General features: G+C 44.8%; 1 protein-coding gene across 2 annotated transcripts; it reads right to left on the reverse strand.

Moving 5' to 3' along the window:
• Nucleotides 1-1897: 1897 nt before the first annotated feature.
• Nucleotides 1898-5646, reverse strand: LOC134179839 (uncharacterized). Of its 2 annotated transcripts, XM_062646827.1 has the most exons (4): nucleotides 5445-5646; nucleotides 3255-3316; nucleotides 2195-3201; nucleotides 1898-2134 (listed from the first exon to the last, which is right to left on the reverse strand). In XM_062646827.1, the coding sequence occupies exons 3-4, from the start codon at nucleotides 3183-3185 to the stop codon at nucleotides 2109-2111; spliced, it is 1017 nt and encodes a 338-aa protein (XP_062502811.1). In that variant the 5' UTR covers nucleotides 3186-3201; nucleotides 3255-3316; nucleotides 5445-5646; the 3' UTR covers nucleotides 1898-2108. The 2 variants fall into 2 exon arrangements, with proteins under 2 accessions (XP_062502811.1, XP_062502810.1); XM_062646826.1 differs by having other exon boundaries at nucleotides 2195-3316.
• Between the last annotated feature and the right edge of the window lie 7773 nt (nucleotides 5647-13419).

Raw genomic sequence — 13419 nt, forward strand, 5'->3', positions numbered from 1 at the left:
CGACATACAAAAACCTTGACCAATTATCTACCGTCTAGAACTCCGACGAGCCTTCTCTAACATGTACGCGTATACGTAGGGCGGACACCAAGATGGATATTGCTCACCTCCTCTGTTCCAATATTGTGAACTGCTTCGGATAGTCGTTGAGACACGGACACTTGTATTTTGTCCAGACGAGAAGTTGAGTAGAAAGCCAAGAACTAAAGTGATTGTAAGCAGCATTACTCTAGAAGGGCAGACCAGGAAGTAGTGTGTCTATCTTTCCGTGAGCTTGAACAGCTATGATTTCAGGTCAGGTTTACCGCAAGTTAATGAAGTTAAACGGGTATTCAGGGTGGGGTTGCTATGCAACCTGAATGGCTTCTAATTCACATACAGAAGTTTAGGGGTTGCCAAGTTGGTGTGGCCCCAGAAACACATCCTGACGCCCAACGGAATGACACTCCCATGTCACTGCATCTGCATGCGTGAGACTATTTTGAGGCTATCTACATTTATACAGTTTTGTATTATAGGAGTCTGTATGTCTCCAATAAAAAGCGCACTAAAATTACGTCAATACACAACTAAACTATAAAGAAAGAAGGAAGAGCATACAGAGAATACACAGGAAACCTAATTGGTGTAATTGATTTTATCAGTGATGTCTAAAACTTATAAAAGGATTCTAATCCTTTACGTTTGTGTCAACAATGTCTAAGTTCTCTAAGCGTTCATTTGAAACTGATGATGATAGTCATTGGTGGAAGTTTGTCGCTTCTGCCAAAATGTTAACAAGTAGAATAGAGAACCATAATTGCAGATTATACCCTTCAGAAGAAGATCCAAGGCATGACTTTGTTGATGAATATAAGGTGGTGCGGATACATCTAATACATGTAGAAGTCTAACAGCATTCATAAAACTTCTCTTCATATTATTGGGCAGTTTCCAAAACAATGATCGATCGTGTCTTCTGCATGTGATTTGCAGCTGGCTGGACATGATGCATTGGATGAATGACCCCACCGGTGTAATCAATAATATACATATATTGGTAGAACCCGATGTAACATTTTCATTTATCTTTTTGAAAAGGCAGAAAACTTCCTGTTTCTGGTATCTTCCAAAGGTCAATCCACTGTTCAGTTGATAAGGCACGAAATGTTATCTCCCGTTTTTGTTACTGATCAGAGTTTTGAGCCTTGTGCGCATAATGCGCTGATAAATGTCTCTACATGCATGGTGTTCATATGGGGATGTAGCATGTCGTCTGAAGTTGGAAAATGCATAGTTGGGCTGACCAGTACGTTGGTCTAGGGCATGTTTGTCTAGGAAGATGTTGCCAATGCACCAGGCACATATACGTTTCATATGAGATGGTATCAGAACAATTCTAGGTGTATCGCAAATGGCATAGGGTTCCCAATAAAGAGAACCTTTTACAGCAAACAAAGACCCTATTTGCAAATAAAAAGACAGGGGTTGCAATGGCTACGGTACATCATTAGAATGAACATAGCTGTCTTCAGTAACAGCAAGCTATTAACTAAATCAGAAGTGACCAGCTCATTGAACACAACAACGCTGAATTGATACAGTAGTACAGAGAAACTTATAATCATTAAGTGTCTATTGAATTAGCTAAAATCTGTCATGCTAAGCCTAAACCTGAAATCCACGTTTGTGTGTGTGTGTGTGTGTGTGTGTGTGTGTGTGTGTGTGTGTGTGTGTGTGTGTGTGTCTGTGTGTCTGTGTGTGTGTGTGTGTGTGTGCGTGCGTGCGTGCGTGGGTGTGTGTGTGTGTGTGTGTGCGTGTGTGTGTGTGTGTGTGTGTGTGTGTGTGTGTGTGTGTTATTGTAGTGCAATACAATTGTGACTTTTGTGCAGTTTACAAAACATTATACCAGAGAAAATTGTAACAATCTACTTTTTTATTCAACTCTTATTTTGCATATCTGAAAACGCTGTTAAGAGCTTTACTAGAGCTTTGTACTGCCAGGCAATCAAAGCACATCAACCTAGACTCAAAATGTAATGTAATAAATCCATCACATGTCAGTTCACATACCAATAGCATCCAACAAAGTTGGTCATTTGAATTGGTATCGCTCAAGTGGACACATTTTATTTCTTAAATCCGGTTCCATAATCTACACAAAATTTCAAAACTAGAAAACAAACATACAGAATGCATGATTATTATCACTTACCACAGTAACTGCCCTTTAGGTTTTGCAAATACTCAAAGTCATCAACAATGATAGCAGTTTGAACAGCTGCAGCCTTGATTTGTATTGCAAACTGCGAGCATGTCCTTATATTTATTTTACTGTGAAGGTCTAGGCAGACTGAGTGGCTTATGCCTTTTCCAGTTAAATGAGTAACATGAAAATGTAAACCTAGTTGACCAAGAGGGATCAGTGAGCGGCTAGGGTCTGATAAACAAACAGCAGTCACCATAAGATCATGAAAACCATCTTCAATCATGTCACACTCAAATTTCAGATAACTATTGTCATCGTGGTGTACAACAATGGGCAGGTTGAGAATTCCAATGGCTACACCCCCAATTTGAGATGGAACAAGGTAAAGAGAATATCCAAATGTTCGTCTATGTCTGCTTAAGACTGCAGTCGTGCTTGTAAACGGCCTAGTAACTCTTGATGAAGTGGTAAACTGGGTAAACCCGGACTGCTGTAGCTTGACAATGTTGAGATCATCATATGAGCAACTTTCTCGTATTTGTTGCTTCAGTAGTGGCACACCAACATGTTTACTGCAGAGGGATGATGGTTTGTCTAAGCTGCTTGAATCATTGTATCTTATGTCCCAGTCAACCAAGCCGCATGCATCATTCCTAACACCACAGTCATCATCATCAAAATTACATTTAAATGTTTTCTTTGTGTTGAATGAATGTTCACAAATTGACCTGTCACCAAATGTGATGTCACTGATTGTGACATACTTACAATCAACTGAAACAGTTGCTGTCACTCTAAAGGATTGACACCTATTCCTGTTTAGCCTATTTGTGAGTTGCACACATCTGTAACCAGTTGTAGTAGAAACCATCCTGTCCACACTTGTATGTGCTTGCCACATTCCTGTCAAAGAACGCCCACCAAGATCTCTATAGCCACTACTTCGACTGTGTACTCTGAGGAGAGAGGGTGAGGCTACTTCATACTTGAACCTCATCCAGCTTTTCTGAGCACTACACAGCAGCAGTGGTGATTTGAATCCCTGATAACTTCCTTGAGAAGATACCTGAGAAAACGTGATAGTTGGATCAACTCCTGGTATATCAGTGAAATGGAAAAATGAGCTGCCTAAAACAGAATCAGCAAGTTGACACACTTGATGACTAATTTGAAGTTGACTAACAATGATACACAGCTATAATAATTCAAAACTCTACATTTTCCTTTTCAAAAACAAAATGTTTCTAAATTCCTGGTTTCTTCAGCAGTCAATTAGCAGTACATTGAATATATAACTGGTCTAAAGAATCCCATTCTGCAGACATGGATCCAGAATTTGCAGTACGAGGGCCCCATGGCGTTCCAGCCTAGCTATGCCTATTTCTGACCTTTGAGAAAGGTGATCCAAGTAAATATGTGTATAGCATTGAAACTCATTTGCTTACTAGATTAATTGACAACTACAAATGCTGCTAGAAGTCAGCCTAAATGTGTCCACTTAGTAAGACACAAATCACGCTACTGCTCCAATTCAAACCACTTCCTTTCTCTTATACTGTACCCAGGGTCATGGAAGACTGGCTAGGGTGGGCCCGGTGGGCCACCCAATATATCTGCACTTAATTGTACTATGATAGGTGCCATATGTCAGTGATACAAAGGAGTATTATATTAGAAGGATTTGTTGCTGTCACATAGTCATCTCCTTTCCTTTCTCTCATAACGTATTATAGATGGGTTGGTCTTACTATAGTTGAAAAAGGCTTTTTCTCAGAAAGGTTTTCTATTTTGCAGTGAACATCCACCATACATATACATGAGTGACATCATGCAATATTATAAGACTGGTTTAGAATGATTCCAAGACTATTAATACTCACAGGCAATGCAATTGAATTACAATTAACCATACCTCTCCACAACAGGTGGCTGTCAGAGTGACTTTAATTGTAGCTAAATGCAGCTCTACCTGCAGGGCAGCCTCTAAAGACTGGCTATAGAACTACTACGGAGGACATAGAGAGTACTCGTTCAGACAAACTAGTTCCAACTACAACCTTATAAACATTTCCTGCTAGCAGGAACAGTGATTGTGGCTTCTGGTATGTACATGTACTTGTACTGGCTGCACGCGAGCCTCTAGAGTCATGGGTTGGCAGCTGGCCTTACTGCTCACAATAACAAATATATATCATTTACCTGAGACTAAATACTGTAGGTATGTAACTGCATCCTTACTTCATCAACAATATATAGTAAATGCATGCAGAGATAGATTACAAAAAATCAATAGCTACATGTGTGTCTTATGCATATCGATGATAGCTTCATGCGAAGCTTCAATATAAATATAGCTACAACCTTATGAGTGTGGGACCAGCTAGTGGCTGGTGCTCTAGGTTCTTGTGTTGGTGCTGGTGTGTGTCAGTGTTGGTGTTGCTCAGGAGGTAAACACCCAGAGTCTGATGTTACTGTAACTGAAATATCAACAAAAAATGTAGCCTACATACAACACAAAGCGTACAACACAACCTACTGCACACAATTAATTAATGGTCTCTGAGGCAACTCTTCCATTTTTTGGATGATGGAAGAGGTAGGTGTAAGTGACAGTCACACAGATGAGGGAGAGTGAACTGTTCATTCAGAACTGGTGGGAAGTTTACATTGTTGCAACTTTTTTTATTAATTAGCTGACTGTTAAGCATTTCTAAAGCTACAAAGTTGCAATTGGTCACTGGATATTTCCAGTCAGACTCTCTACTCTACTACATGACAATATTATGTATAAGTAAATTATCACTTTACAACAATTGCATTCCGCAAAGGTCCTCCATCACCTCCCGTGTTTTATTATATTCCGGCACTCGCAGGTGCAGACAAGACAATTGTGCTGCAAAAGGTTTGACAATTAAGTGTGCCCTGATTTCTGAAATCAACCGCAACTCTAGAGCTACTGTTGAGGGCAATGAAGTAGCTGCTTGAGACGAAGCGTTTTTTTGACTGCGCATGCACCTATACTGCGAGTTGCCTCGTCGCTTCTCGGGTATCTTTCCCATCTGACTACTGCTGGGTGTGTCATCTAATAGTATGTAGAGAGTCTGCAACATCGTCCAAAGTGATCTGCAAGAACTAACTAGCTACACCCACGAAATAGAAAAACTGGGCTCAACCAATTATCTAGCGTGTAGAACTCCGATCCCCGGCGTGGCTTCTAGTATGTACGCGTATCTAGGCGGACACCAGTGTTACTCACCGTAGTGCCAATACTGTGAACTGCTCCGGATAGTCGTCGTTGAGACACCGACACCTCCAGATCTTTGTCCGGACGACAAGTCGAGTAGGAAGCCAAGAAGAAAAGTGATCGTAAGCAGCATACTCTAGTCAGGCGGTAGACGACGAAGTAACGACTGTCTTTCCGTGAGCAGGAACAGCTATGATTTCAGTTCAGGTTTCCCGTACGGGTATTCGGGGTGGGGCTTGCTATGCAAATCACAAATGGCTTCTATTTTTAACCAAATTCGACGAAGGAATGCTGTGTGTGTGCGTGCGTGAGGCAGGCAGGCACATGCGCGCGCAACAGCATGGATCCAGAGCTCCAAATTATGATTAGCCTCGGTTCCTCAGACGGTTTCTCGTACAGTACACGCACGTGACAGGGTTATGGGGTCAAAAGTAGGAGGGGCGAGCTTACTCAGTTTAGTTTGCTTACTAGAGGTGTGAGAATGAAAGGAATACCTGCTGGTTTGGACTAAACCGCAAACCATACATGGATAACAGACCTAACGAAACTACTACGCAGGCGTCTTTCACTTAGGTATGCGGTACGAGTGTTGTAACGGTAGAAGGACTGTTAGACATGTTTGCGCTCAGAACTCGACTCAACACTGGTATGACCTCGCATACCCTTACACTACTCCCCCTTAAATGAAAGCGAGTCCAGACGTCTCTCATTGGTACTCTAGACTAATAAGTACAACACAACGTTACAACTCAACTCTATCTGTCCATAATAACTAGTTGTACGGTATCCGTAGGCGCCTCGCGTTGGTGAGAAACAGGTCCAGGAAGTTTTCAGATCGTCTACTGAAACGCCCAGTTCTAGATAATCAATAATTATTTGTTGAAACCCTAGCTGTCATGGAAGTAAACATGAAAACTTCCCTAGTAGTTTAGATTACGTATATAGGCCTGGTATAGCTGGTATAGGTAGTCGTCGTTTTGCGATCGTGATCAAGACAATTGAAATGTACAGTCTAGGTATGCACTCAATTGTGTAACGACAGTGGTATGGTATTTACTGACATAAAATTGATATCAGCAAACATTGACTATCAACAGTGTTAGATGCAGCACGTTGTAGTAAAGGATTGATGGTAGTATGGGACGTGTAAATAGTTGACTGTAGGTGGCATTCAGCTCTTGAGGGTGTTTCTTGGTTGTTACGTACACACAGTCCCTAGCTACAATACAAAAGGATGGGGCGACGTAAGTTCATGAAGCGTTTTCGCCGCCGTTTGGTCACTTGCAAGAATCGTTCCTAGACTCATCTGTAGTCAGACACGGAAACGATTTTTAAGGTAGGTCCTATCATAAAACGTGGTCGTGAGGAGGAGAAATTTGAGATTTGTGTACACACACACACACACACACACACACACACACACACACACACACACACACACACACACACACACACACACACACACACACACACACACACACACACACACACACACACACACACACACACACACACACACACACACACACACACACACACACACACACACACACACACACACGTATATATGTATATACGTATATATATATATATATATATATATATATATATATATATATATATATATATATATACCAAAAGCTCGAGGAAGAGCCATATATGACCACGCCCATTTCTGTTGAGCGACCCAGATTAGAAGCCTCGCTACGATCGGCAATTAACTACGCTAGGTCATGTCAGTGTCTATGATATAATCGTTGAGACGTTTTGGCATTCTGCGCTGGCGTCGTGGGCGATCCGCGTTACGTCGTTCGCGCAGTTGTTGTTCGTCGGTAGATGGTGTCGCTTCGTCCGCAGTCGTCAACTCCGATTCGCTCTGGTTTTCTTGCGCCTTATCAACACTAGTACGTGGTGAGCTTGTAAGTGGGCTGCGTGTCTGCGTGTTTCCGGGGGGAACTTGTGGACGACGATGTGTTTAAGGCTTCATACGGTTGTAGTGAGCGATGTTTCCTTTCTGCCGCCTAGCTTACGAATGACGTAAGTGACCTCTGAGCAACGCTTTACAATAACGTAAGGTCCAGTCCAATACCACGTTAGTGTACGTGCCTTGCCGCGAGGGACACGTAGCTGGTAGAGCCATACGTCGTCGCCAGGGCCATATGGCGAGTGGTCTGTGCCCTGGTTGTACCGCGTTTGTTGATTAGAGGTGGCGATATTAAGATGGTCTGCGACGCGGTCATATAGTTCTTGTGTGCACTGTAATGTTTCTGTCGGTTGGAGATGTGAAGAGAAACCGTTTCGTTCTTGTGATTGCTGTACATCTGCTTTCAGTGTTGATTGGAGATGGTCCGCCAAAGAATCGGTCATTGTGTGGGCTCCCTGTTTAGAACGACGCGAAATGGATACGCGTTAATCGTGTCATGCTTGGCAGAGTTGTATCCCAGCTGCACGTCCAGAAGTCGATCTGGCCAGTCGGTTTGAGAGTGGTGAATGACTTTTGCCAGAGCTGTTCCTATAGGACGGTTCAGCCGTTCAACTGAGCCATTAGCTTGCGGGTGGTAGGCTGAAGAGACGATGTGCCGGATCCCATACTTAGCACACAAGTCGTTAACGACTTGTGTGCTAAGTATGGGATCCGGCACATCGTCTCTTCAGCCTACCACCCGCAAGCTAATGGCTCAGTTGAACGGCTGAACCGTCCTATAGGAACAGCTCTGGCAAAAGTCATTCACCACTCTCAAACCGACTGGCCAGATCGACTTCTGGACGTGCAGCTGGGATACAACTCTGCCAAGCATGACACGATTAAACGTTGTGCTCGTATAGCAAGCACCTTGGTCGGAATGGATGGTACGCGGGATGCCGTAGCGTCCGATCCACTCTCTCAATTTGGTGCTAACGGTGTGGGCCGACGCGGTTGCAATGGATGTCATTTCTGCATACTTGCTGAAAGCATCTTGGAAGACTAGAATGTAGCGGTATCCGTCTGGGGACAGTGGCAATGGATCTTTAATATCTTTTTCCACGATATCAAACGGACGAGAAGGGCGAGGGCATTGACAAAGTGGAACTTTAGCTGAAGCAGTCGTATTGTTGCATTCTCCGCAACGGTGGCACGACTGGGTATAAGCAGCAACATCCTGGCGAACTGTAGGCTACCAGAAACGTGCGATTAGCCTGTCGAGAGTTTTGTTGGCTCCCTCGTGTCCTGCCGTAGGGTCATCGAGCGCCACTTGTAAGACTCGTGGTACAAACGAGAGTGGTACGACCAGCTGTCTCGAGTCGTGCGCCTTGCGCCAAACGATGTCTTCTGCAAGATAAAGATCACTTCGCAGAAAACTCTTCACACTAGGGAATGCGTCGGCTGACGGAAGACGACGAGAATTGAGAAGTCTGATGATTACCGCGAGGTCAGAGTCTGCTGCTTGGGCAGTCCGAATGTCGTCTTCCAAAAATTGCGATGATTCACTTGTCGTGACGTTGGCAATTGTGTCAATGGGTTCCTTTAAAAACCCAAACGGTTCAAAGCATCTGCGACGCAATTCTGGGTACCTTCGACGTACTGGATGCTGAAATCATACAGCTGAAGTTCCGCAAGCCATCGGGCGCGTCTACCCAAGGGTCTCGGGTGACGGGAAAATATTGCAGTGGTTTGTGGCCAGTACGTAGCACAAACCGCCTGCCGAGCAGGTGGTGGCGAAAGTGTCGAATAGCTGATACTATAGCAAGTAGTTGGCGGTCGTATGTCGAGTAATTCCGTTCCGTTTTAGTCATAGCTCTGCTAAAGAAAGCGACAGGACGTGTCCCTTCGTGTGTGTCCTGAGCGAAATCCGAGCCCAGACCAACGGTAGAGGCGTATCACCACTACTTATCGCTTCTCAGTTAAAACAGCCTTTCCAGCAACAAGTACTGCGTGTATAAGGCTAGCATGGGAATTGGTGCTTGCTCCCCAGCGTCCGAAAGTGAATGGGGTAGTTGGTATGTTGGGTTCCCTGAAAGCCGGGTGTGCATATATGCCAATCGATACTAGTTTACCTATTGATAGACTGGCATTGTTACCCCTACGAGCTCTTCAGATTACCCTCACCCTTGTGTTCTAATTGCCCTACTATGCCTGCAAGACAAGATTCTGTTGATTGCCGAGGCAGCACAGCGTGATCATGATGATTGTACATTCCTCTCTACATAGTTCAACCGCTAGCTATTATTAACATTCCGTTGTCAGAATGAAAGTGCCGACCGGACGAATATGACTTAGCAAGGATGACTTCATCAATTGTAGTTTTAATGTTTCGAACGCTGTTTGGCACTCGTGCGTCCAATTGAATGCTACTCCCGCCTGTGTTAGTTTTGTGAGAGGGCCAGCTGTTTTGGCGTAGTTCTTAATAAACTTTCTGTACCATCCAGTCGCCCCGAGAAAAGTTTGACTTCGGTAGGTGTGGATAGCACGGGCAACCTGCTGGTGGCGTCCAGTTTAGTGCTGGATGGATGTATCCCCTCGGCGCTAAGTTTGTGTCCACAGAAGATGACTTCTGCCATAGCGAATCTCCATTTATGTGCTTTGATGCGGAGACCATGGGCCAAAAGAGTTTTTAACGTGGCCTCGAAGCTTTCCAGATGAGAGTCGAACGTACCAGAAATAACACAAATGTCGTCCATATAGAGCGCCAAATGCGTTGGCGACATATGTCTGAGAACACGGGCCATCAGCCTACAAAAGGTCGCGGGCGCTCCTTTCAATCCGAGTAAATTCCCAGACACAGGATGAAGTACGGAAAGCGGTTTTCTCTCTGTCGGCCTCAGCGACTTGTACCTGGTGATAGCCTTGTGCAAGATCAATTGTGCTGAAGTATCGCGCGCCAGCCATGTTTTCGATAACGTTCAATACGTTCCCCGTGTGAAACGCATCGCTCTTGGTACGTGCGTTTAATTGACGATAGTCAATGCAGAGGCACATAGTCCCGTCCTTCTTCTTTACGGGACAAATTGGAGCAGCGTATGAGGACGTTGACGGTCTAATAACACCGTTATTCCGTAGCCTTTAGACTCCCTTTCGATCTCATGTCTCTACCCGCTAGGGGTGCCCCGGTACCTAGAAGCCACTGGTGTGTCATCTGTCAGCTTAATTGTGTGCTCAATGGTAGACGTTCGTCCTTCGTTTCCAACGTAAGCAAACACAGTCTGATACTTGCAAAGCAAATGTTGCAGTCGTCTTGATTGTTCATCTGTGAGATGATTTCCGGTCGTAATCTTGTCAACGTCTGGCGGTCCTGTGGTTGCCTTGGTGGATGTGACTGCCTCTGTAAACTCTGCTAAGCTCTGGTTCTTGTGAATGCGTACTGTTTCTTCTGACAAGTTGAAAGTCTTGACTGGGACGTGTTGTGATGGTCTCCCAATGGCAAGCGTACAACATCCTACAAGGTCGTGGGAGGCCGGCAACCGCTTTGCTACTTCCACTACACCTGTGTATGTCTCGCGTGGACGTAGACCTGGGCAGTGAACCTTGCCCCAAACAGTGTATTCTTGGCCAGGAGCAATGTACTCATCAGGAGTAGCATACACTTTCCCGAACGTGACCAGATGGATCTACGAGCGTGATCGTTCAGGAGGGCGAAGCCATTCACATTCGGTATGGCATGACCGTCAACGAGCAACCGTCGAGTTCTTGTGTCAATTTGTAAGTCCAGATGAGATAACGTATCTAGTCCTAGAATGCTCTCCGTGATACCCGGCACAATGTAGAATTGCGCTGAAATATCTCGTGTCCAAGACGTATCCTTCAAGTAACCGTGCCTTCGCAGCGGATGCTAGACCCATCCACCATGACCGGTTGTCGGGACAATTGCCGGTTCATCTTGCCTTTAATATTGGAGGCGAGCGACGCGGGAATAAGACTAATTTCTGCCCCCGTGTCAACGAGAAAAGGGTGATAACCCGGCCCACTAAGTTGTACATCAACACGAAGAAGCCCGTGCTTCTCAACTGCTAGGGCCATAACAGAGGCTTTTCCGAAGGGAGGTCTGGATGGTTGGTTAGCTCTACAGTCACGTGCGTAGTGCCTCGGTTTCAAATAACGGTAGCAATGGTCGCGATGAGGGCAGAACTTTCTCGTGTGGTTGTCTTCTCCGCAGATGGAGCATTCGTGGAAAATGCGTGATCGCCTTTTTGGACCGCTATTTGAATAGCCAGAATACCTGCCTCTTGACGGAGCTGTCTTGTGTCGTACTACCTGCACGTGGCTGGTTTCCGTCTCGCTGGTGCCGTCGTCGTGATCAGTCGTCAATTGATAGACTCGTTCTGCAATCTGATCTACTAAAGACGGGCTAGCGTGAGATGCATCCAGGTCTGTAACCGTTGCCTGGGCAACGCGTGCAGTCTGTGGTGTCGTGCTTCCCACCCCAGCCAGTTGTAATCGTACGACTTCTGCGGCCAGGTCTTGAACCTTCTTGGTTGTAGTTTGCGAGTCTCGTCGTAGGGCCACGCGTAGCTCCGGTGGTAGTCCTTTCAAAAACAATCCCTCGCTATGGTATCGAGCACATCCGCGCCAAATCCGGGATATGCCAGTTTAGCAAGGCGGCAAACATCATGTGCAAATGAAGCTGGAGACTCACCTTCGCGCCAAGATTGTCCTGTAAGCTCGTGGGTAGCGGTACCTCTATCTCTCTCTGCTTTGACAAACTCCTGCTTCAGCTCGTCTCCAACCACTGCTGGGTCTTTTTGGTATTCTTTGCTCATGCGCGCATAGCACTCGAAAGCTGGTCCATCTAGGCGTGATGCAATGGCCAGAGCGTTCTTTTCCCCGCTATAACCTTTCAGAGCGGCCCACACGTCTACTTTCTTTAACCACACCGCTAGGTTCCCTTGTCCTGTGTAGGTGCGAGATGTGTTGACTTCAATCCCACTCCGGTCACCAGTTGTAACGGTAGAAGTATTGTTAGACATGTTCGCGCTCAGAACTCAACTCAACACTGACTCCCCGTATAACCTCGCATACCCTACAGTGTTCGATTTGGAATGACTATTCTCTTCATTCCGGAATGAGTAAATCGAATGCACCCCAAACGATGGATTAATTCCATCTTTTGGGATATTTTTTAGCAAAGTCATTGATGAATTGTCGTAATGAAAGTGTAGAGGCAAGACCGTTAGTAAGTCTTTTCTGTCAGGAACGCTGGTAAGTCATCGTCCACTGATGCTCCACTCACAACTAGTGGCTAGTGTTTGTGTGCATGCAAGTATTCTCAAAATTGTATTTACAATTGGAAAATACTGTATATCTGTACAGTACCGGCTGCTAGAGCTTGCTGCGAAGTTGGGGCCAAGTTTCTATCTTAATTAATTAATTAAAAGTCTGCATGCAGGACTTTAGGCATGCAGATTCTATCACCTGGTAAAACGCTCTTCCGCGTGTCGTTTCCAAAAGGAGTCTGTACTGTACACATGCAGCTAGAGGTACAAGGCTTAGTCCAAGCACTGACTTCTTCTGCGTTTCATAAAGTCTTTTCCTCGCAATAGCACAAACAAAGAAATTATAAGGTGGCAACAATAATTTGAGTCAAAACTTATTTGATCATGATATGATCCAGAAACGGAATGACAGTAGTTTTTCTACGTTACTCTTCTCTAGACTGTCCCTGATAAAGATTTGCGTGGTACCTTTGTTTATCACAACGACGAGATATTAGCTAATTAGACGGCACACAGTCACCTACTAAAAACCATTTCAGGTGCATTTACTTGAACCATCGGTCACTGTGACACGTTGTCTCTGAAATGCTGCAGCTCTTGGAAAGTCCTATCTACGACTTTATATATTCTTTAGAATCTTTATATAGAATTTCTATAGAAATTTTTAAGACACGCCCACTGGGTTGGGTGTACGTGCACCAAATGCACCATGCCTAATCCGCGCCTGCGCAAGGTAGACATGCGGTGAAACTGGGTGTCGTTGTCTTCCAGAGTTTTCTTGAGACAACGCAATTTCTTG

Source organism: Corticium candelabrum, chromosome 5 (genome assembly GCF_963422355.1).
Source record: "Corticium candelabrum chromosome 5, ooCorCand1.1, whole genome shotgun sequence".
Classification (NCBI taxonomy): Eukaryota; Metazoa; Porifera; class Homoscleromorpha; order Homosclerophorida; family Plakinidae; genus Corticium; species Corticium candelabrum.

Bases quoted from the DNA above. Each gene is read 5' to 3' on its own strand.
- LOC134179839 (XM_062646826.1), bottom strand. From the start codon at position 5,565: ATGCTGCTTACGATCACTTTTCTTCTTGGCTTCCTACTCGACTTGTCG. The intron at 3,317-5,444 runs GTGAGTAACACT...ATTCTGTTTTAG, and splicing joins TTCACAGTATTGGCACTACG to GCAGCTCATTTTTCCATTTC. The intron at 2,135-2,194 runs GTAAGTGATAAT...AATTTTGTGTAG, and splicing joins CCTAAAGGGCAGTTACTGTG to ATTATGGAACCGGATTTAAG.